Here is a 23,857-nt window from a genome sequence, read left to right as displayed (position 1 = left end):
CCCAAATGTTCACACAAAGAAAGAAGGCGTAACTTTTATTCTCGCTGTAGTAGCCGCCATGTCGCCATGTCGTGAAGTTTCGTGTGTCGTGTGTTTCGTTGTGAAAGCGAAACTACTTTGTTTGGTCTTCCACACGACTAGACGCTCACTCTAGCCCTCCGGTCATTCCTCACTCTTGCCCCCGGCCTCCGCTCACTCTAGCCCTCTGGTCATTCCTCACTCTAGCCCCCGGCCTCTGGGTGTTTTTTGGGCAGTGTAGAGTAGCGCTTGTTGTTTGTCATTTCTCCGATCACAAATGCAGACATGGTTTTATGTTTACGCGGCGCGATGCAACGCATAAAAAGACAGTATAAGTCATTATAATCATTAATTATGTCCCCACTGGATGCAACAAATGTCTCGTTTATAATGGGTTTTAATGTTTTTGTCTCGTCGCTCCGGCCGGACAGGGCATCATCACAGTATGGCTCGTCGCTCCGGCCGGACAGGGCATCATCACAGTATGGTGAGGGGCGTAACATTTCCATCACACGCTTGAGGTATTCGGCCAATCACAGCGCTCTGGATAGCTGGCCAATCAGAGCACACCTCGCTTTTCAGACCGATGAGCTTTGTAAAAATCGACACGTTTCAGAAAGGCGGGGCATAGAAGAGAAACAATAATGTACAGTATGTGGAAAATAATGTGTTTTTTGAACCTTAAACCGCATAAACACATTTCATTACACCACATACACCAAATTATGTGCTTTTTAGCAACATCACATGACCCCTTTAACATGGGGAGTCTTATGGGACTGCCTCCCTTTTGGAGCCAGCCTCTAGCGGCCAGTCGATGAATTGCAGTTTTAGTCACTTCCGTGTTGGTTTCACGAGAGAGAGCGGAAGGTTGCCGCTTGGTATTTTGCCGCGTTTCTGTATTAACGGTCGCTGTGATTTCACCAAGTACAACATGTTCCTGGATCAGCATCTTTTGTTGATCTTGGATCAACATAACGGTCCAAAAATATAGACTTAACCCAATCCCTACACCTAAACCTAACCCTACCCATAATTTCCTCCTAAAATCAGTGTGAAATGATAGCTGATTAACAAGGGTGTAGAAGCACCTAACCCTGATCGTAAGCCTAAAGCAGATATTTCCTGAAAAGTTATTCCTTTAATTGCTTTAGAAACGATGATATTACCAGCTTCTTGTTGAGAAAGGTAATGCAGCTCTTCAGCGATTAAGCTACTTTATTGATAAAATTGCAGGGCAATGCTAAAAAGTTTGTCTAAATGCGAAAAAGAATGTCTGTGCGCGTGCAGCGTGATCTGTGTGACTAAACGTGTGTGCGTGAGGTACAGTGAAGACAGCGCATTAGTCTAGAGCTCTTCTAATTTTTATTTTTATTTGTTAAACGTAGAGAGTGTGTTGATTTGTGCAATGATACCAGCAATGTTAAGATGATTTTAATATATTAGAATGAGTACATTACAATACAAATTTATTAGGACGAGTACATTATTATTTATGGGCTTAAAAACAAGATGCAAACAATCAGAATATTGTAGGGTGGGGAGTGCACAATGTAAACATGAAACATATGCCATTACCTATAGGCTATTGTATTGTGGAACAGTTATGGAGGCCCTTCATAATGCAGAGGTCAGCTGCCTGTTCTGCCAATAGCTAGCAACGGCCCTATAGTATGCAGTGTTTAATAAACAAATTCAGTGCAGTCCCGTATCGTGATACGTATCGTATCGTGACTTTGCTGGTGATACAAAGCCCTAGAAAATAACCATATGCCTGTATAGAAGTCATAGAAGAATGCTTTTTAATACAAAGCTATTAAAATGCTTTAAATTATAATTTTTCCCACATCAGTCAGTACTCTATATTCCATAATGCAAATACTCTCAGCTCAGATTTATTTATAAAGCACTTTCAAAACCATTAAAATGGACCCAAGTGCTGTACATAAGAAGCATAAAATCTAAAACACAAGAAAAACAGAACATTGATAGCATAACACCAAAAACATAAAACAATAAAATAAGTCGTATATAAATAAATACATACATAAATATATATAAAATAAATAAATAAAATACATATACATGCACACCACATTGACAAATTTTGCTTGGATACATCCCACTTCTCTGGATCCATTTTGCTTGTTTCTACACATTGACTCTAGTATCATCTGAAAAGACACACACATCTCTCTGTATAAGGTCTTAAAATTAATATCAGAGCAAAAAACAAGCCATGAGGTAAAAGCTCAAACTGCGCAATCAGGGGAGAAGGGGCTTAGAAAGAGAGGTGAGCAAAAACCTGATGGTCACTCTAGTTGAGCTCCAGTGATCATGTGTGGAGACGGGAGAAACTTGCAGAAGGACAACCAACACTGCGACACGCCACTGATCTGGCAGAGTAGCCAGGTGAAATCCTCTCCTCAGTAAAGACACATAAAGACACACTTGGCATTTGCAAGAAAAAGCTCCTAAAGGACTCACAGATGGTGAGAAACTAGATTCTCTGGTCTAATGAACCGCATTTCCAAGTGCCATGTCTGGTGGAAACCAGGGACCACCTCATCAACTGCACAATACCATCCCAGCGTTGAAGCATAGTGGTGCTAGAGTCATGCTGTTTGGGGTGTTTTTCAGCGGCAGAGACCGGGGAACTGGTCAGGGTAAATACAGAGATATTCTTAGTGTTCAAGACCTCAGACCGGTTCACCTTCCAACAGGCCAGGGATCGTAAGTGGCCCTAAGCGAGTCTCCCAAACCCATACCCAAAAAGCTGGCAAAGGTGCCTCAAGTAAGCACTGAGTTAAAGTTAGGGTAGGCGATTTCGGAGAGGATCGCAATAGCAAGCTAGCTTTGAAAGCATAAGATCCCACCCTCCCTGCAAATCACTCTCCAAAGCCACGCCTCCTCCGTGCTTGAGGGGACTAACCCCCCGCCCCCCAGACCTGGGGCCTCTCGTGCTGGGCCTCGCATCAGCTTGGGACGGCCCTGGCACAGGCAAACCAGAGGCTAATTAGCGACATGATGAGAGACGGCGCTGGTGGAGGGTTGAATGCAGCGCTGTCAGATTACCTCATGTCTCATTTCACCGGTGAGAAAACATTACAGTACAAAGCGCATAATATTACAATAATAACACCTTCCGCTCTGGCTTGGTCTGCAGTAGAGTAATGGAGCGCGCTGATGATGTATCATGTCTGCGCGAACAGAGGTTTGCAAAGACACATGTTTATAAGCAGGCAGGACAGCCCTCAGACCGAAGGATGTGACTGGACGAACACTTTATGGTCCTATGCCTGAAGATATACACAGATGATATACATTTAGAGCACTTATTAGAATACATTAGAAAACATTTAGAGCACTTAACTTATTGATTGCTATCGGGATGTGAAGAGACTTTCAACCAGCATAACAAAACATGTTTTTGATAGGGCCATGCACAGGGGGTGGCCCGGTGGCTAAAGCCACTGCCCTTTTGCCCTCATCGGCTGAGGTACCCCTCTCACCAATCCCCCCATCACCCCAGCTCAAAGCTGTCTGTTACCGCTCTGCTAAAGATCTGCTGATTCTGTTAATCCACTCCGTGTTTCCCGCCCGCTCCGCAGCATCACTCACAATCTGTGTGCCGCTCTCTGGAGAGTGGAGACCACAGTCCCCGAAGGTCGTTGCATTACCAGGTAGATGCATTACAATCCACATTAGTCAGTGGTTGATCCACTGAATTAGTAATTAGTTGGTAGTTTGTTTGCTTTTATTTTTTGTCGGTAATGACTCGGCTTTCTAAAAGCGCTAACAACTTGTACAAAATATCCATGTTCTTAGAATTAGTACATCTAATCAAATTATTGTTCCCGATCAGATCTAATATAGATAACACCAAATTCGCTGCAAAAAAATGCCTTCACAAAAAAGAAGACCGAGAGAGAAAGAGCGAAGAGAGGCTGCTAAAGGCAGTTCAACATTGCAAACATGAATTCAAAGCTCCAGCGTGCCAGCAGCTAAATCATCATATAGAATATTTAGCAGTTTTCCACACTTTAATTCTTGTAATTAGGTATATTTCCCATTATAATCACTTGTCTTGATACTAGTAATCTATAACACATCATATTTTATTAAAACCAAATTAATAGTAGGCCTATAAATAGTTTGAATTTTTTTTATAAATGTTTTAAAATAGTTGTTTATTAGTATATAATATAGATTTATGCTGTAAAATATTAAATTAAATGTCTAATACTTATAGGGGAGAATGGGGTAATATTAGCCACTTTTTACTTGTCCTCAAGATAAGGGAAAATGATGCAAAAGTACAATGAAAGTTTCTATCCTATCCTAATGAAAGTATTCCGATCATTGTACATAAATGATCAGAATGTATCTATGATAAAGGGTTCTAAAAATATGGCTTCTTATATTAAAAGTGTTAAGTAGGGGTAAGTTGACCCGAGTCGAGTCAGTGGGTAAGATGCACCATCTGGGTGTAAAATGACCATCTGATCAAATCTGATTCAAACCCATGTGAAATAAATAACAATTTAAAAATTAATTTAATAATTTCCTTTTACAAACAGACATATTTTGTAAATATTTAACAACATAAAACCAACCAAATGAAGTTTAAATTTCAATATTTTATTGTTTGCATTTCTGAAACAATATGTTTAACACCAAAGTTGTAGCCTTCCTAAAAACAGAGTAAACAGAGAGTTTGTTGGCCATTAGTGACTACAGGAGGAAATCTGATTATAATGTGATGAAAAGCATTTTCTGGTTCTTATCAGAGAAGGATTTGGTGCACTTGTACACTCTCCCTATCAAATAAACCGCAAATAATATGTATAAATGATAAACTAAACCAGTAATATATCACATTAAAATACCATTTTATAATTCAGAGATTTAACTTCACTACAGTGCCTTATGGTGGGGTAAGTTAAAATGCTGACTCAATTTACCCCACAGCATTTGGCTCACTTTGCCCCATATAGCTGCCATTTTGAAAAAAAAAATAGCTACTGTTGCTTACCAGTTCAGGCTAATATTTAGTTAAATGATTTGCATGGTTTTATATGTTGCTTAATCACCTATATGTATCATAAATATTTTAGAACTGGATTAATTTGCTTTGATGTAACAACCATTACATCTGTTATGCTAAAATGTTACTTTGACAAGCCAAAAAGTAAAAAGTAAATGTTTTTAAAGTAAATGGGTGCCTTCCATTCCCCCCATGTGTTCCTCCTTTCCACAGTCTGGCAGAAATGATGGGTGGTTCCAAAATGCATGGTCACATGACAGTAAAAGTGTACAGTTGCCAAGATACAGGGGGTGGGTCAACTTACCCCACTCTCCCCTACTTCCATTGAAGATGACCATGTTTTGAAATGTTCTTATCATATTCATTTCTGCAATTTTATCAACACAAACCAACTGATAGGCTTGTCTAAGCTTCCAAACACCTCACCTTAAAGGGTACGTCACCGCTGGCAAGATTGCTGTCTGTGCAGAAAAAAGCATTTGTACCTTATTTACCACTAAAAAGTTAAAGTAGTACCTTAAGGGTATATATGTCTACTCTAGAGTACTAATACATTTACAAGCTGTTTTGCCCTGACAGTGGTGCATTTCTTAAAGATCACATATTGTACACCTTTCTGGAGTTTTAATTTAGGTTTTAATGTCCTTAAGAATATATATTTGCGGTATAAGTACCAAAAACCATTTCAATGTTATTATTCATCTATATTTTTACAGCTCCTTTTCTCAGGAGCTCTGCTGAGAACAGGTCGATTTTGGCCTGTCTAATTAATATTCATGAGCCTCTCTTCTGATTGGCCTGTTGTTTTCTGAGTGACACATGGCCAGGCCAACCACAGGTAACTAGGGTCAGCGACGTCACAGCGCTAGCTGGAGGCAGCAAAACAAAGGAGAAACTGGAGGCGGCCCATTCAAACCAGCGCAGATTCAGCTACATAAGGAGCTTAAAATATCATCTTGTTGTGATGTTGGGTGCCAGAATCGACGTAATACAGCCTCAAATTATAAATTTGATCGCATATCTGCTGACACTTCCAGATAAAAATACGACGACAGCTGTGGTTAATCACGATTATGTCGTGTATGATATAATGTCTGTGTGCATGCGTGTAAATCAACAAACTGACGATTTATATATAGGCTAATCATTTGTAATTGTATATACATTGTTGTGATTAATTGTGGCTGGAACAATAATGTAGCTGTAAAAATAGTTTCCTGCTGAAATTGAAATGTATATACATCTTCATCATGACTAGATAGACACGGTGAGTTTGTCTTTACTATACTTGTTAGATGTGATCCCCTCATAGTAACAATCCTGTCAGATCGTCCATCCTCTGAGTGAGAGTGTAACGTTACAGGTCGGCCGATCTGGTTTCGAGGTTAAAGTTAACCTTTTCGACATGTTTCAGTGTTGTCATTACTCAGCAATGGCAAGGACGCGATGTTGTCTGGGGGTGTGGCTAAAGGAGGGTGGGACGGTGGGCGGTGCTCGGGGAGGTGACTGAAGGCGGTGACTGTGTAGTTCTGACGTCAACTTTTTACGGAAGTCACAACGGTTTGTGGAAAATCACAGCTACTTTATGCAGGCTGTGTGCATTTTACTGTGGACTGACTGTTTTGAAACTTATATGGTAGTTACATAGCACCTAGACCTCAGTTATCATGAAAAAAGCCAGGAAATTTCAGTTTTGACAATATGGGACCTTTAATAAGTTGGCAGTTTTCCATTGCAGCTAATGGGAACATGGCAAAAATGCAGCTATTCTCTTAACAAAGTAATGAAAAAATGTAGTTTAATCTCTTCTCTTAGGACATGCATTATGGGGACATGAAAATGTACCGAATGGTAGCAATGACCCTTATCTATATTATATCTTTTGATTTCCTTCTTTTCTCAGATACCTGCCTTTATGTCACAATGGACACTTCACATCATTTACTCTTACTCTTGATGTTTTTGCACTATGCAATAGGTAAGCCATGTCACCAGTCCTCCACTCTATTACCTCCCAGTTAACACTTACTGTATATCGTTATTGTTTTGTTGTGATACTCAATGCAGTGTTTTGTCCACACAGGTTCCAATAGTAGCTGTGTGAAAATTCTTCCAGACTCCAGCAGTGACATTGTTCTTGAGGTGGGAAAAAACTTCACCGCGACTTGTCACCTCCTGGAAGGCTCTGTTTATACCTCAGATGACATTGAATGGAGATTGGAAAACATCAGCATTGCAAAGCAGTTTTACCGTAAAATAAATGAAACAGCTGTCAGTGTTACTGTTAACGTCAGCAGTGACATGAGCGGTTTGCTGCGCTGCAGAGCCGCCAAGAAGTCGCTGTCATACGCACCACAGTGTATCTATGGAATCTTTCTCCGTACGGGATGTAAGTGTTTTCATGCCAAAATCACACGTGTTGCTTTAGAATTAAAAGGCTTGAATTCGTCACTCCAGCTGGGTTTTAGTTTTGTACGTCACGATGCGCAAAACTCCGCATTTGAACAGTCAATAGCAAATACTTAAACTAATAACAAAACAGTAGCTGATTCAGAAGCGCCAGATTGTCATAGCAAAGTCAGAATGACCTCTTCTCCTAGGTTCACGAAATGGTCGTCCATAAAATGCATTGCTGTTCTGTTGTAAGTCATCTTAAAGATTCCTAAATGCATCTACTTCCGGAAGGCCAAATAAAGTGCTTTTGCTTTCGCCTAGAAACACACAGCGTCTCCCTGACATGCTGCTTCAACACTAACTGCGGTTACTGAAACCACGCCTTCTTTCTTTGCGCGCACATTTGGCCGGCATAACGCAAATATTTCCACATAGTGAGGTAGATATGTGGGGGCGTGTTAGAACGAGGCGTTTTAGGGGGGCGTGGCAGAGTCTTAACTTTGGTAAAGAATATCTCTGGTTTTGAGACTTTAGTCTTTGCAACTTCAGGGATCTTATCGATGCACAATCAGCTTGTAACACTCCAAAGAGAAAGGAAAACTTATGACCCCTTTAATGCTGATCAAATGAAGCATTTCTCTTCAATATTGGTAATCATCATTGACTTTCTGACGTCAAATCTGACACAACAGATTGTCGAACCATATTTGATATTTTCAAGCAGAGAAATTTCAGCTTTTTTCCCCACATGTATGCCTTCAGAACCTTTGGTTAATAATATCAATTTTCAGTTTGTGATGCAGTGGTTTATAAACCTGTAGGGAAAAAAAATCTTTGCCTCTTACAGACGTTCTCATTTTTTGAAACCCGATGCATTATTTACCAAACACTTCAACTTCAAGGAAACATCTTGATATTAGTCTTTGCAACTTCAGGGATCTTATCGATGCACAATCAGCTTGTAACACTCCAAAGAGAAAGGAAAACTTATGACCCCTTTAATGCTGATCAAATGAAGCATTTCTCTTCAATATTGGTAATCATCATTGACTTTCTGACGTCAAATCTGACACAACAGATTGTCGAACCATATTTGATATTTTCAAGCAGAGAAATTTCAGCTTTTTTCCCCACATGTATGCCTTCAGAACCTTTGGTTAATAATATCAATTTTCAGTTTGTGATGCAGTGGTTTATAAACCTGTAGGGAAAAAAAATCTTTGCCTCTTTCAGACGTTCTCATTTTTTGAAACCCGATGCATTATTTACCAAACACTTCAACTTCAAGGAAACATCTTGATGCATCCATTGTTTTTGTGTTTATGACCTCCAGATCCTCCATTGAAACCAAAGAATCTGTCATGCCTTGCTGTGCAAGAGGGCAAGGATATTTCCTCTTACTTAAACTGTAGTTGGGATCCAGGATCGCGATCCCCGCTGCTCGACACCAATTACACCCTTACTGTCAATCTGTACGTGTTAGAGTAGCATAAGTACTGAAAGCACCTTTATGATTTTTTGCCAAATTACTCAAAATGAAAGACTAGAGTGATATTTACTTCCTCTTCTTCGTCTTTTTTTAGACTTGCTTCAGACCTAACATATAAAGCTGAGTGTAATCAGCATCTTGCAAGATACTGCGTAGTCAATCTGGAGACTTTTCAGATTCATATGCTTTATAGAGTGTGGGTTGAAGTGAAGAATGCGCTGGGCTCAGAGCGGTCAGACGAACTTCAAAAGTATTCTGCATATTTTGGTATGATCTCAGCTTTTGAATTTGGAAAGGATGCATTTAAAACTCTGTATGAATGCATAACTTCAACTGGCTTTTGTGTTTGTTTTGTAGTGAAACCAAATCCACCATTGAATGTCCGAGTCCTCACTGAAGTTAATATCTCCACAAGTCTCATGGTTACTTGGAAACATCCCGTTTACAAGACTGTTTTGAAACTCTCTTATGCCATCAGATACCGCAAAGTAACATCCGATGTTTGGGTCGAGGTATGGGAAAGCCAAAATCCAGGACAAAAGATAGCATTTTTGTGTACTGTTAATAATGATTGTTAGTGAATAACGTGGTGTGATTTGATGTCAGTGTTCTTTTGTTTGACCTATTTTATTTGCCTTACCAAAACATTTCATAAGTGCTTTTCACACTGTGCTTAAGCCTGGGTCATCATCGTTCTGAACCCCCATCTTTAACCTCAGGTATGTTTCACACGTGTAATTCAGAAGCGGGGTTAGCAGTGCTTTTGTGTGTTGCAGTGCCAAACTTGTGAAGTGTGAAATGATGAAGTGTTAAAATGTTAACGGCTAGATGCAGAGCAACTGACACCCAAACGTGTACCTCATATTCACTTGCTTTGGACAGCAAGAAAACATGACGTTGTATAAGCAAAGTTGATCGGCAATATATAATCCGAGGATGTGCAATGCTAGAGCCGTTGTATAGACAGGTGGAGTGCTGCATTCGTCCAGTCAATGACACTGACACCACAAATAGGCAAATAAGAATGTGCAGTAATGCACAAACATAAGCTTATGAAGACCCAGGATTAATGGTTAAGCCCGGGTAAATTATGAACAGTGTCAAACGTGGATTCTGTTGACCTGGGGTTTAGAATGACCCTGGGTTAAACATTTCAGGTGTGAAATGCCCTATTATGGCTCAAGGGGATGGGAGTGGGTTCTTATTTCAAACAATGGAATATTTTCATCTTGCATATAATTTAGTCCTCACCTCAAAAAAAAAATAAAAAGACGATGTTTATTCATGAGTTCATGAATCTTTTAGGTGCCTGAGCGCTTCACCAAAGCGTACATGGAGTCGTTTAGACTGCAGTCTCTGGAGCCTTACACTCAATACGTGGTGCAGATGCGATGCATTGGAGAAAGTCACAGCAGTCACTGGAGTAACTGGAGCGCCAGCATCACAGGGCACACCACAGAAGCCAGTATGATCTGTGTTATTCATCAAGTGATTGAAAAACTCTAAAAAGGTTGATGGAAGTATCCTAAAATTGGGTTATAAAATCCTTAAGAACAATGTTGGGAAGGTAGCTTACTAAAGTAGTTAAGCTGCCCTTTAAAAAACTAGTTAGCTACTCTAACACTACTACTAGTAAATCTTTACTATTAAAGATGACTTGCCTTTAGGCAAAATGTGTTGTTTTGAAGAGTTTGATCTTTTAAGGACATCAGAGAGCAGGCTCTGTTTCATGAAGCATGCTTCCAAATGCAGGAATAACTGATGGAATCCGAACGTACGGTTGTACTAGACTCAGAAATGAGTTGGATTTTACATATGAGAGAAGATCATTTAGGACTAACCGGCTGTATAGAATAAATCAGACTTTCCAACACAGAATACATAGGAGAGTGAGTTAGAGATTATTCTCTCGTGCCAGTAAAGTGTGTGCGAACAACATGAGATTAAAAAACGGGGATTTAAAAAAGTAAGTAAACTATTGTCAGGCTACTGAAATGCAGTTAAGTTAGTAGCATCACTGCTTAATTACTTCCCAGCATTCTTATCATTAATACTCATGAGGCCATCTTATTTTCTCAGAGCCAGCAAGCGCACCAGATCTTTGGAGAATCATCCAGCCCACTTCTAATAATAGAAATGTCACTTTAGTATGGAAGGTAAATTCTTTTTTTCACCTTACATGTGCTAAAATATCAGTAATAGTGTTAATTTATGTAGTGTCATATTCAATAGCTGTTTATATTCAATAGCATATTGTATTCTGTTACAGGCTCCTGTAAATACGAATGGAAAAATACTGGAATATTACCTGACTATCAGTCAAGATTACGGGATGTTGGAAAGTCACACTATAAGAGCTGATAAGCCCAGGCTGATGTATTCGATGGAGTTGCCACCAGGAAAAATGGCCAGTATTGAACTGGCTGCTGCCAATTCAGTTGGAGTGTCTCCTAAAGCAACTTTATTCATTCCAAGATCAGATCAAGGTATGTTAAAGACTGCAGTGTTTTTTGATAAAATTCAACATTTGAACCCTTCTGTTGTCCTCAGATTAGTTGTGCCCCCTTTTTCTGATGAAGAATATGCTCTAAAGGCAACACTTATTTTTGGCACTTGAGCCAGGCTTTGTGATATCATCTAAACCAGGGGTCACCAAACTCGGTCCTGGAGGGCCGGTGTCCTGCAGAGTTTAGCTCCAACCCTAATCAAACACACCTGAACCAGCTAATCAAGCTCTTACTTTGTATAGTTGAAACTTCAAGGCAGGCGTGTTGAGGCAAGTTGGAGCTAAACTCTGCAGGACAGCGGCCCTCCAGGACCGAGTGTGGTGACCCCTGATCTAAACAAATGAAATGATAGCTGCTTTTAAAATAAAATTATAATATTGACATTCAAAACAAGTGCTCCATCTGCATGAGTCACAGTTCTAGAAGAATCTAGATCTTTGGCTTTTAAATTCCTTTTTTGTGAATCTATGTATAAAATGTGGCCCCAGCATATTAAAGATTTTTTAAGATTCAGCTACGTGCACATTATGTTGTGTGTGATAGGGTATAGTGGGGCTAAAGCCACTGAGCGCTTTCCAAAACACCTGTAGTACTTCACCTGGTCGTTTTAAGTGAGCAAAAATGGATTTGTTGTGCAGAGTCAGCCATATTGATAGGTTCTCTGTGAAACTAAAAGAAATAAAGTAATATGACTAATAAAATATGATATGACAAGATCATTTGGGACCCACCAAATTTGACCCAACGATTACAGATGGGTGCAGTTTTAGGACAGTTGGAGGGTTTAAATAAATTATTTAGTCAAATACATGTTTAGTGTGCATATAGTTAATAAAACTGCTGTGTCGAGGCATGTGAAAGGTGTAATGTGTGGTGCGTTTGTGATTGAGTAGAGCTTCCTGGTGTGGGGAATATGAGCTGGTCGGTGCGTGATGAAAAGCCGGAGCCGGAGCTGCTGGTGGAGTGGACTGCTGTCCCGTCTCGTCCTGCCGACTTACATCTCTTCTATTACCTGCTGGAGTGGGTGAAAATCCCCCAGAATGTGCATCAAACAGAGCTTCAGGCGGGCTGGCAGAGAGTCTCCTGCAATGTCACCAACACCACACTAAACGGTACCAACTCTACATGGAATCTGTGCATATTTATATATTTTAATCTGCTGATTGTTGGTGGCACATCTGCAGGATGAAGTTAAAAATACCGTATTGGCCCGAATATAAGACGACACTGATTATAAGACGACCCCCCCCTTTTTCCAGATGTATCTTTTGGAAAAAGGATTTTTAAAAACCAAATCTTGTTTTTTTCTCAGTAAAACACATTTTGTCTTCAATTATTTTCATATTGCATATTTTTCCTATTTAAATTTTAGTTTCGAAAGTATGGTAAAAACTGGTAAAACGTACCAACAATCACATTTAAAAAATATACACTTTTTGATATACCATAAAACAAAACAGGTAGCGCATCTGAATTCGGACATTTAGGCTATCCATCTAATAGTAGCCCACCACAATCTCATTAACAGTAGAAGTTAAATCTTACCGTAGTCTTCAAATCTGGGTTCTGTCTTACGTTTTAAAATCACAAAGAGAGTTCGGTGCCATCAGTCACGACTCATGCAGCTGTAAGCTTTTCTTTCTCTTTAGTTTTTACTCGCGATCTTTACAACACGCATTACATTACGTATTTCACGGCACACTGGTTTTATGTGTATTTGGCGCCACCTATTGTTGTGGGTGTATTATTGACACGTCAAACTCTAGACCCTGAATACAAGACCACCGCGCTTTTCAGATGCATTTCCAAGAAAAAAACATCGTCTTATGTTCGGGTCAATACGGTAATTAAATATGTTGACTTGAGCCAAGTGTATTACTAAAGCAATAAGCCCCGTGAAGCCGTGGTTTACAGTGAATTTATAACAGCTAAGGGGCGTTGTTAGGTACGACACGAAGCAGAGAAAACCCCCTTAGCTGTTATAAATTTACTGTAAACCACGGCTTCACGGGGATTATTGCTTTTATAAAACGGTTATTCCATATACGTCGTAAGGTTTCACAAAACAGAGCAAATAAAGTGTAATGATAATAATAAAAACAGTATTCTTCCAACACACAGAAGTAAACAAAGGTGTGTGTTTGTAGAGTAATTTACAACAGCTTCGAACGCGGCTCAGCCAATCAGAATCAAGCACCGGAACTATCCGCTTTATAAACTGTTGTTGGTAGCTGAACACATGATCAAATTAGTCCAAAAATTGTTCAGTTTGACCATTTTATTTAAACATCTATTCAGTCTTATGAAAATTACATTTTGTTTGTAGAAGTTCTAATAAAAATCAGTGTTGGGTGTAATGCATTACTGTAATTTAATGACTTTTCTCTTGAAAAAGTAAAGTAAGGGATTACTCTTAATTTTTCTGTATTTTAATTATAGTTACTTCTGATGTAATTATAGACAATAGAACAATTCTATATAAAGACAATAGTGGATTAAACATCAAAATTCAAAATGCATTTTTAATGTAACTTTATCCCGTCAAGAATAATTTACGCAATTTTACATAATTTATTTGAATGAATTAAGAGTAGCTTCATTACGCTGTTGAAGATATAATTAGTAGCTAGTGATTACTTTTTTTTTTTTTGAGTAACTTTTCCCACACTGTATGTAACGGTGTCAGTCTAGTTTAGTATGAATCAGACCTGTTTCAGACGTCTGTAAGCGGGAGAGTATTGCATCTGTATTTTGCAGGCTGTTCCGCAAAGGAAGCGCTGCAAGTTTTGGTGTTGAGTCTGTTCTTGGCTCAATGCTAAACATTAAAGTATTTAAGCATTTGCAAAATATAAATGTGATTTTAGAATATAATCCTAATATTAGCCAAAACAGTGCCAAAAAATGACGTTTTCAAATCATTTATAACTGTTATCAAAGCAGATTCTGCCAGAAATGACATTCTTTTCTGTATAGAGCCACAGGTCTGTTATAGAGCAGAAGTGCTGTCGGTGTGAAAGCTCAACGGATGTCTGCAGTCGCAGTTTCACTGTGAAACCAATCTTTTTGGGAGCAATGTAGGTGACCAAATGCCTTTCCCCCTTTCCCAAGGTGATTTGGAGAAATTCAAGCGGTACAACATATCAGTGTATCCAATTTACAAGTATCAAGTTCGACACACGTTACAGACACACTTCCAAGCAGGAAGACCAGTAACCAGACCAGCCTACATTCAACAAGGAAGTATGTATCTGAAAAGTTAATGCAGTGTTCTCATGTACTGAAGTACTCTCGTATAACAGCGCTGTGTTGTTTTTATCTAGCTCCAGAAAAGGGTCCAACTGTCACAGTAACCAAATCCAAGAAGAACAGTGCCGCGCTGACGTGGGAGGAGATCCCACTGGACAGACAGCAGGGATTCTTCACCAACTACACCATATTCTATGAGATCCGGAACACTAAGCAATGGAAATGTATGTTAAACATGATGCATGTGTGATGAAATCCCTGTGATGATTTCACAAGCTGATGTTTGTCGAATGTTTTCGGCAGCTGTGACGGTGAGCCCTAATGTCCATTCATATGTACTGACTGATCTGGCCAGTGAAACTGATTACGTGGTTAACATCATGGCGTCAACTGTAGCAGGCTCTGTAAAAGGCATGGATTGTACGTTTAAAACCATGAAGTACGGTATGTCTTTTATGCTCAGTTTTCTTCTGAAATGCTTGATGACGCATTGTGATTTTCACAAGAAGCGATCACATACATGCAGCTGCTTAAGCTACTGAAGGATGTGACGTGTGCTGGTGCTTTGATGTGAGCTTGCTCTCTTGACTGTAGGCGATGGAGAGGTGGAGGTGATTGTAGTGGTGGTTTGCCTCAGCTTCCTGTTCCTGACCGTCTTTATCATAATGCTCTGCCTTCGGAAAAGAGAAGTGTGAGTCAGTGCTTTTCACCACTCAAAATGAAACACAAAGCAAGAATTCAACTTTAACCCACCACCACTTCGATTCACTTTGGAGAACCCTTGGTCTGGAAATACTTACACAAGATTGGCTAATAGTGCCTAATTGCCTAACCATAAACTGTGTCACTGTGCACACTGTACACAATATAGAAAATAATGAATTCAAAACTAGTCATGTTTTTCACTCATTTGAATTTTATCATTGCCATTTATATTACACAATACAATCAATAACAATACAAGCTGATTAAATGAGAGTTAGTATTTAAGCATTTCTTTATAATAATAATTCTGTTAGTTCTGAATGTTATGTTGTTCCATGCATTTGACAAATATCTTCATGCAGCTTTTGTTCCATAAAACAGCAGTTCACATCTGTCGAGCTCCCAAAAGGACAAAAAAATAAAATTTTAATCCGCGGAACACAAATGAGAAGTTTAGCGAAATGTTCATGCTGCTCTTGTAGATGTAATGATTGTGCATGATAACCAGGTGCTGTTTGGCATTCAAAATGACAAAATGCACCAAAACATACCATAAAGCGAGTTGCTATTTATTGATAATCGTCTCTGGCGAACCTTTGGTTCTCATTCATCCTTGAATGTTTCAGTATGGCGAGTCAAACCGTGTCACATCACGTTTGATGTCAGTGATACCAAACATAACTGATTCCTGCTGTGGATGTCCTGTAACTGATCACTCAATATGTGCACATTCACCTACATGCTGTAGGTGTATATTTTAGAGCAAGAGTCCCGCACGCTAATTTTATTATACTTTTAATAACACTTTTTGTCACTTCTTGACAGTTCCTGGTCACCATTCGAAATATAGAAGGATTGTGAAACTAATGGCATGCTCTTTTAGTAACTAGCACCAAATGAAAAGTGCATTTAAATCATGATGAAGTTTATGACTTTGCTTAATTTAATACAGAAAGAATCTTTTATGAAGATTGGATATATTACCTAACCCTACTTGATAACAGCAGTGAATGGTGTTAGCTGTCATTATTTGCTCGTCTCTGTTCAGGATTAAGAAGCTGTTGTGGCCGCAGGTTCCAGACCCGTCTGACAGCTCCATTGCCCACTGGTCACCTGATTTCCCCATTAAGGTCAGTGAGCTGCAAGGCATTCAAATTATGGGTGAATCTCACAAAAACATGTCCATAAAGATTTCGTTTCATTAGGAAGTTGTCATGACAGTTATGCACATAGAAACCCTCAAATTCTCTGTAATATATACAGTATATATCGTTAGCTGTTAATACGTATTATATGTGTAATGTATTTTGAAGACGTTTGACATGCCTCACAGAAAATTTCAAGGTCTATAGGTTTAAAAAAAGACACAAAGATGGTGAGACTGCAAAGTCATTTCATAAACTTTTTTTTTTATTATTATTATTACTGTTGTATGGCGTCTAAAATAAGCTCATCGCATGTAGATAAAGGGATAGTTCAGCCAAAAATTACAATTCTGCCATCAGTTACTCACTTTCATGTCGTTCAAAACCTATTAGACTTTTCTTCATCTTTGAGACACAAATGAAGATATTTTTAATGAAACCTGAGAGATTTCTGTCCCTCCATTGAAAATCTATTCACCCAAAATGTTGACACTTCAAAAAGTTCATAAAGACATGTAAAAGTCACATAAACATAAACCTTAAACATACATATAGACACTGATCACAGAGCACATAAAATAGGGTACATGTCAGGCATACTGCTTAAAACCCAGCAACAAACCTTTCTTCCGTTCACCATATTTGATGAGCTCTTTGTATGCGTGTTGATCAGTGTATCAATGTGAATAAAAGCCTAAATTAAATCACTTCGTCATATAAAATGATTGTGTCTCTTTAGAAGAATTGGATTAAACTGCTTCTTCCTTTAATTGAGAGACAGAAATCTCTGTTTTCAGAAAAGTCTCATGGGTTTGGAACGACATTAGTGTGAATAAACAATGACAAAATGTTCATGTTTGTGTGAATTATCCTTTTAAGGCAATATATGCAATAAGAATTGATTTTCAAACATTCAGTTCATTCTTTTTTTCCTCAAAATCATTAATCGTTAAAAATCGGTAATGAAATTAACGAAACCAGAATGGATTCAAAACCAGATTCATTAAGTTCTTTCATTCTTATTAACACTATTACAGTTATATATATATATATAGAGAGAGAGAGAGAGAGAGAGAGAGATGTCAGTATCAATGTTTTACAATTTAAATTTCTTTTTGTAGTTTTTTTTGCTTGAAGAAAATGAGAACAGAGGAGGAATGTGCTTATATGTCATTTACAATCTCACAATGAAGAATATTATTGAATAAAAAAATGTTGTGGTCTGCTATGACCTGGACATGTTCGTTTTCATTGTAACATGACCACGTTCTTGTATATTGCAACACCAAATCTTCTGCAAACACGATTCCGACCACATAATGGCATATTGCTTAAAACTGTATTTCCGGTCTGTTGGGTCGTTCTTATGGTCTGCCACACAAAGCTAACAGTATCTGACCCTCTCAACAGGCCAATGTGCCCAAAGAAGACGTTAGCGTGGTGGAAGTGGACATGTTTGACGGCAAGTCCATGAGCGAGGAAGACAAAGCCGTGCTGCCGCTGAAGAAGGACAAGTATCTCTCTGAGGAGCACAGCAGCGGCATCGGAGGCTCGTCCTGCATGTCCTCGCCCCGCCACAGCGTGTCGGACATCGACTCAGGCGACTCGGGCCAGACCACAGCCAGCACCGTGCAGTACTCCTCAGTGATGGCAGGGGCCCACAAGGGCCAGACTCCCAGCCATCAGCCTCCGGTGTTTGCTCGCTCCGAGTCCACACAGCCGCTTCTGGACTGCGAGGAGCATCCAGACCATCTCAGCGAGAGCGGCGGCCAGTCCAGGAGCTCGTACTTCAGACGAGGCCGAGAACTCGAGCTGGGCGTCCTCGGCCAGGAATGCGATGGAGCCTCTCTTACTTTCTGTCCAGTGCAGGAGGAGACGTCTCCTGTCGCAGAGGATCCTCCCGCCTCTGCCTTATGTTACATGCAGCAGCAGAGCGGCTATCGACCTCAGTAAAACATTCGAGCTGACGCTGGCGCTTTGGAGACGGCCCTAAGCTACTGTATTTAGTGTCACCTTTCCACGGCATCTTAAAGCAGCACTATGTAACTTTTTCTGTGTTCAAAATGTGCAAAATGTATATAATGCGTGAGTACATACATCATGAATTCATGGAACACATACCTGCGTGAATCACCAGAGACATAAACTTAGAGAAGTAGCTCCAGTTGGAATGTTCTTCCGCGGGATGTGTGCAGTTCTGCTTATTAACCGCTAGAGCGCCAAAAGTTACATAGTGCTGCTTTAATGTGCCTGCGATGAACTTTTCATTTGGCATTTTAATGGGATTGCAAGCTTCCGCAGACATGTATGGTAACACTAGACGGCTCCCTTTAAAAAGCTGTCCACACTGCCATGTGCCTTCAGAGGGAGAACGGCTGTTTGTAATATGGATGCTCCAGCCACAGTACGTTGCTGTTGTTTTCCAATGGATTTCCCTTTTCATTTTAGTGTTGCTGATTTTTTTGCCTCAAGCTCACAGCTGATTGGTCTGTGGTTCGTCAATGTGCAGCTGTAACGCTTCCAGTGTGCACAGCTTCAATTTAGCTTGCTTCCAAAATTGGCACAGAGCTGTTTAGAAAACTATGAACAATTTGTGCCAAGGCGCATTAAGTTATTGACATGCTATTATGAATATTCATATTTTTAACAATATGCACCAGAGTGTTAACCCTAGCTTGAGGTAACCTTGCTTTCATGTTCATTATCTCTAGGATAAGACTTACACTACATTGAATTGTCAGTTATGAAATGCTAATATTTGATTGCATGCCTTATTACATGTATTCATGGATCTCTGTGTGATTTGTTTATATCATTGCATCACCTACGTGTGTATCACTGATACTAGGTTAAATAAAGACTTAATTCAAATGTTTCGTAGACTAGAAGCCTTATGGTTCGCTGGTGGCACCAAACAATCATCGTGCAAGTCTGCTGCCAAAGGCCACACTGTGTTTCTCCTAGTGAAGACTCCTTTACTAGTATCTCAGACTTTGTTTATATACCTTCAGTCTGTGGATATTGCTTGGATGCATTTCAATTCTTCTCTGATCGGTGAGTCCCATTTGGTGAGTTCATGATCATGGGTAATGTAGTACTTTGCCTGTAATTTGGCAAGGATATGAGGTTGTAATTTGTGTCCTTGGTTTAACAGTGTTTGAGAAATGCTGCTCTAAGCAATGAGAAATGAAACTACTGTAAAACTAATATGCATGATTGTGTGGTTCAGTATTGTGTGAATTAGACATACACTGATTCTTATTAAAGCTACAAAAGTTATTCAGTCAAGAGCTGTGAGTGATTTTCTTTTTCTTTTGTCGTTTAAAAAAAATGGGAGGAAGAAATCAAATCATTTTTAGTCACTTAACAGTAGGGCTACATTTAAGCCACAGAAACATCATCATTGTTGTTATTATTCCTGTAAAAACAGTACTATAATAGTATCCTCTCGCACAATGAATTTGTTTAAATTAAAGTTGTAAAAACGAACAGTACTTGAGTACCAAGTCAATGTGTTTAGTTAAATATGGAGCTGTTTTACTCAAGATGCCTTTAAAGGAGAAACTGAAGATGATCATAAGCGATGTCCATCACAAATGCAACTTTGTAATAAACATTTTTTAAAACTAGGTAGGTGAGCTGATCACCTTAAAAGTGCATCGATATCGCCATCAGTTCACACTGCGGTTAACCACTGATCTAAAGAGAATATAGAATATAGATCAGTGCTAAGTCTTTCTGACGAGACCTGATTTCCGGTTTGGTCAGGTGACCTTCGACAGAAACCGCATAGTAGAGCTCAGAACTTTCTGTTTAGAACCCACCCACAGTTTCAATTCAAGTGTAGTTTGTCATGCTGCTAGGAGGGCCGTCAGCAAGCTGCTGCAGGATATTATACACACCAGCCACTTTCAGAACTACATTTGTGACTGTATTTTTCAAACAAATATGCAGTTTAGTAAGTTATTCCAATCTCTGGATTTTGAAACTTTGACTGTGAAAAGTGCCAAACATTTGTTTGAGTGCAATTCACGTGAGTAATGGGGTCAAATGATGATAAACGGAGCAGAGTTTAGTAAGCAGGATGATCTATAATAGTGAAAATGTATCTTAACACGCTCAACTGATGCTTGAGAAACACCGGAAACAGAAGTGAGCACTCATGCATTGCAGCACAAGGCCTGACACTGAACTATGGAAACACAAGGGGCCTGTCTCAAAACCCACACCTGCAGTCTAGGCCGCTTGAGAGTGCGTGCATGCAACAGGAAGTGCGTGCGCAAGATGTCTGAGGTCTGAAAAATGGCTACGCTCAATGCCCTTATTGCACACTAAACCCACACCATCTCTAATAGCGCTTCAGAGCAGTATTTATCTCATCATTCATCACGTTCAGGAACTCCGAAATCACAAAATGTCAAGGAAAACGTGAATAAAATATCACACACAATTTGTGTAAAATGTAAAATTTTGCACATTTAATTGATACAGAGATGTGTATTTTGTAAAGCATTTGCAACTTCTTTTTATCACTTAAGTAGAAGCACCACAATTAAATTGTCATTCATAGGAGTTCCTGATCCTGAAATTTAGAAGTGCAAATTATTAAATATGTAAATAAAGCTCTGTACAAAGTTTACTTGCATTTTTTACAACACTATGTTGTGTGTCCTACTCACTGATCTATATATATACTGTATATATATGATCTATATTCTCTATTATAGATCAGTGGTCCCACTGGTTAAATAAAGTTCTACACACACTTACAGGGCTTGTCCAAATACCCACACTTGCGGTCTTTGCACTTGACCACTTGTCTACTTACATGACGTATTTCCTGTATTTGGCCCAAGTGAGCATGAAAACCACAAGTGTGTGTAAAACTTTTCATTATGGGACACACTTATAGAGTTATAAAAATGCAAGTGTTTACAGAGCTTTAACTTTATTTTCTGTACTTTGCATTTTAAAAATGAACATCTAAATGTCCAGTAGTCTCATTAACAGACGACACGATTTGATAATTGTGGTTCTTGTAAGTGATAAATAGCAGTCGTATATATTGTACAAAATACACATCTTTTCACCAATAAAATGTGCAACACTTCATGTTTTACTACCAAATTATATGTAATATCTAATTATTATTAATAAGTCTCATGATTTTTAATGCATGATACATGCATGAACATAATGCATGATGGGATACGCTTAGCCTCGAATACCGCTCCGGAGTGTGGATTTAGAGTGGCGTTAAGGGCACTGCACTTTGGCATTTTTAAGACATCAGACAGTCTTGCGCACTTACTTCCTGTTGTGTGCATGCGCTCTCAAGTGGCCAAGACCTCAAGTGTGGGTATTTGGACAGTCTTCATGTCCACTTGAACACTTGGGCCAAATACAGGAAATGCGTCATGCAAGTAGACAAGTGTTAAGTGCACAGACCGCAAGTGTGGGTGATGGGACAGGCTCAGTGTATGAAATAAACATAGTCTGCATCTGAAATCGCATACTCTCTTGAGTAGGTACTTTTTTGAATAAGTAATTCCTGCAAAAAGTCCATCGTATGCACACTTCAGAATCTGGGTGGAAATAGTAGGTCATCCGGATACGAAAAAAAGGTACAAAAGTTGTCACTGGGGCGGTACCTTTTCAAAAGGTGCACTTTTGTATCTTTTAGGTACTAATTTGTACACTTTAGGAACTAATATGTACCTTTAAGGTACCAATATGGACTCTTTAGGTACAAAGGTGTGCCTTTTGAACATGGTACCACCCCAGTGACAACTTTTGTACCTTTTTTTCTGAGAGTGTATCCTGGGGGATACAAACATTCGAGAAGCAGTGCAAGTGTAGGTCTTATTTCTTGGTCATTTTGAAAGGGTGTTTGCTGTGAATATTTAGATGAGGTGACTTTGTTTCTACATTGTTTAGCTCACAGGAAGCATTTAAAACTGCATGGCTATAGTGGGAAATCCAGATCAATAAGAGTTGATCTAGTTTACATTCAAATATTATTTACACATGTTGGAGGGGACTTACCTTTTTAAAGGGTCATATGATGCTATTTCAAGTTTTCCTTTCTCTTTGGAGTGTTACAAGCTCTTGGTGCATAAAGAAGATCTGTAAAGTTGCAAAGACTAAAGTCTCAAATCCAAAGAGATATTCTTTATAAAAGTTAAGAGTCAGCCACGCCTACCTAAAACGCCTCATTTAAACACGCCCCCACATGTCTACCTCACTATGTGGGAAGATTTTCTTTCACCGTGGACGAAGCGGAGTCCAGCCCGGGGTCGTCACATGTGGTTGCCGCAAGCCTCCTTTGTCGAAATCGCCGGCCGCGCCGTTCTCAAGCCCAAAACGTGAGTTTTGAGCAGTGTAGAGTAGCGCTTGTTGTTTGTCATTTCTCCGATCACAAATGCAGACATGGTTTTATGTTTACGCGGCTCGATGCAACGCAACGCGTAAAAAGACAGTACAAGTCATTATAATCAGTAATTATGTCCCCACTGGATGCAACGGATGCCTCGTTTATAATGGGTTTTCATGTTTTTGTCTCGTCGCTCCGGCCGGACAGGGCAGCACAGTATGGTGAGGGGCGTAACATTTCCGTCACACGCTTGAGGTATTCGGCCAATCACAACGCCCTGGATAGCTGGCCAATCACAGCACTCCTCGCTTTTCAGACCGATGAGCTTTGTACAAATCGACGTGCTTCAGAAAGGAATAATGTACAGTATGTGGAAAATAATGTGTTTTTTGAAGCTTAAACCGCATAAACACATTTCATTACACCAAATACACCAAATTATGTTCTTTTTAGCAACATCATATGACCCCTTTAATGCTTTGTTGGGGACGCTTGACTGATTGAACAGACACTTTTGGAAGAGAGCTGAACTGGATGATGATGAACTGACTTTAGCTGGAAATATTGTCTTCTTGCATCAACAAACTATTTTCCTGTTTAACAGTGTAAAGCTGCCCTGACACGTCCAGTATTGTGTAAAGTGCTACATAAATAAAGGTGACTTGACTTGTGCTGACGACTATAGCGAAGTCTTGCTTGCTTTTTCTTTCGGTTCCATTGGAATTTTGAGATCATATTTCGCCATATATTTTAATCCATTCCCTAGAAATTTGTCCTGCCCGAACCTGTGTAGAACATGCAAAAAAAAAAAGAAAAAAAAAAAAAACATTTAACCTGGCCCTCTTTGTTACCTAAAATAATAATAAAAAATGCACTTATACTTAGCCTTTTATATATATATATATATATATACACATACATATATATATATAT

The 23,857-nt window shown here is 39.3% G+C and overlaps 1 protein-coding gene across 1 annotated transcript in view; it reads left to right on the top strand.

Moving 5' to 3' along the window:
* Nucleotides 1-18,727, top strand: part of LOC107560412 (interleukin-6 receptor subunit beta-like) — a 23,163-nt gene extending 4,436 nt beyond the window's left edge. The window contains exons 2-16 of the mRNA XM_016244592.1: nt 6,969-7,043; nt 7,149-7,454; nt 8,793-8,931; nt 9,043-9,215; nt 9,306-9,460; nt 10,254-10,413; nt 11,028-11,104; nt 11,218-11,434; nt 12,349-12,567; nt 14,564-14,695; nt 14,776-14,925; nt 15,005-15,145; nt 15,296-15,392; nt 16,455-16,536; nt 17,962-18,727. Of these exons, the coding sequence (XP_016100078.1) occupies nt 6,989-7,043; nt 7,149-7,454; nt 8,793-8,931; nt 9,043-9,215; nt 9,306-9,460; nt 10,254-10,413; nt 11,028-11,104; nt 11,218-11,434; nt 12,349-12,567; nt 14,564-14,695; nt 14,776-14,925; nt 15,005-15,145; nt 15,296-15,392; nt 16,455-16,536; nt 17,962-18,504 (2,646 nt within the window). The 5' untranslated portion in view covers nt 6,969-6,988 and the 3' untranslated portion in view covers nt 18,505-18,727. The remainder of the gene's footprint in view (nt 1-6,968; nt 7,044-7,148; nt 7,455-8,792; nt 8,932-9,042; nt 9,216-9,305; nt 9,461-10,253; nt 10,414-11,027; nt 11,105-11,217; nt 11,435-12,348; nt 12,568-14,563; nt 14,696-14,775; nt 14,926-15,004; nt 15,146-15,295; nt 15,393-16,454; nt 16,537-17,961) is intronic.
* The last annotated feature ends 5,130 nt before the right edge of the window (nt 18,728-23,857 follow it).

This window comes from Sinocyclocheilus grahami, unplaced genomic scaffold (assembly GCF_001515645.1).
Source record: "Sinocyclocheilus grahami isolate Dianchi unplaced genomic scaffold, SAMN03320097.WGS_v1.1 scaffold725.1, whole genome shotgun sequence".
Lineage (NCBI taxonomy): Eukaryota > Metazoa > Chordata > Actinopteri > Cypriniformes > Cyprinidae > Sinocyclocheilus > Sinocyclocheilus grahami.
Note: the sequence above shows the minus strand (reverse complement) of the source record. Positions and strands in the feature narration are given on the sequence as shown.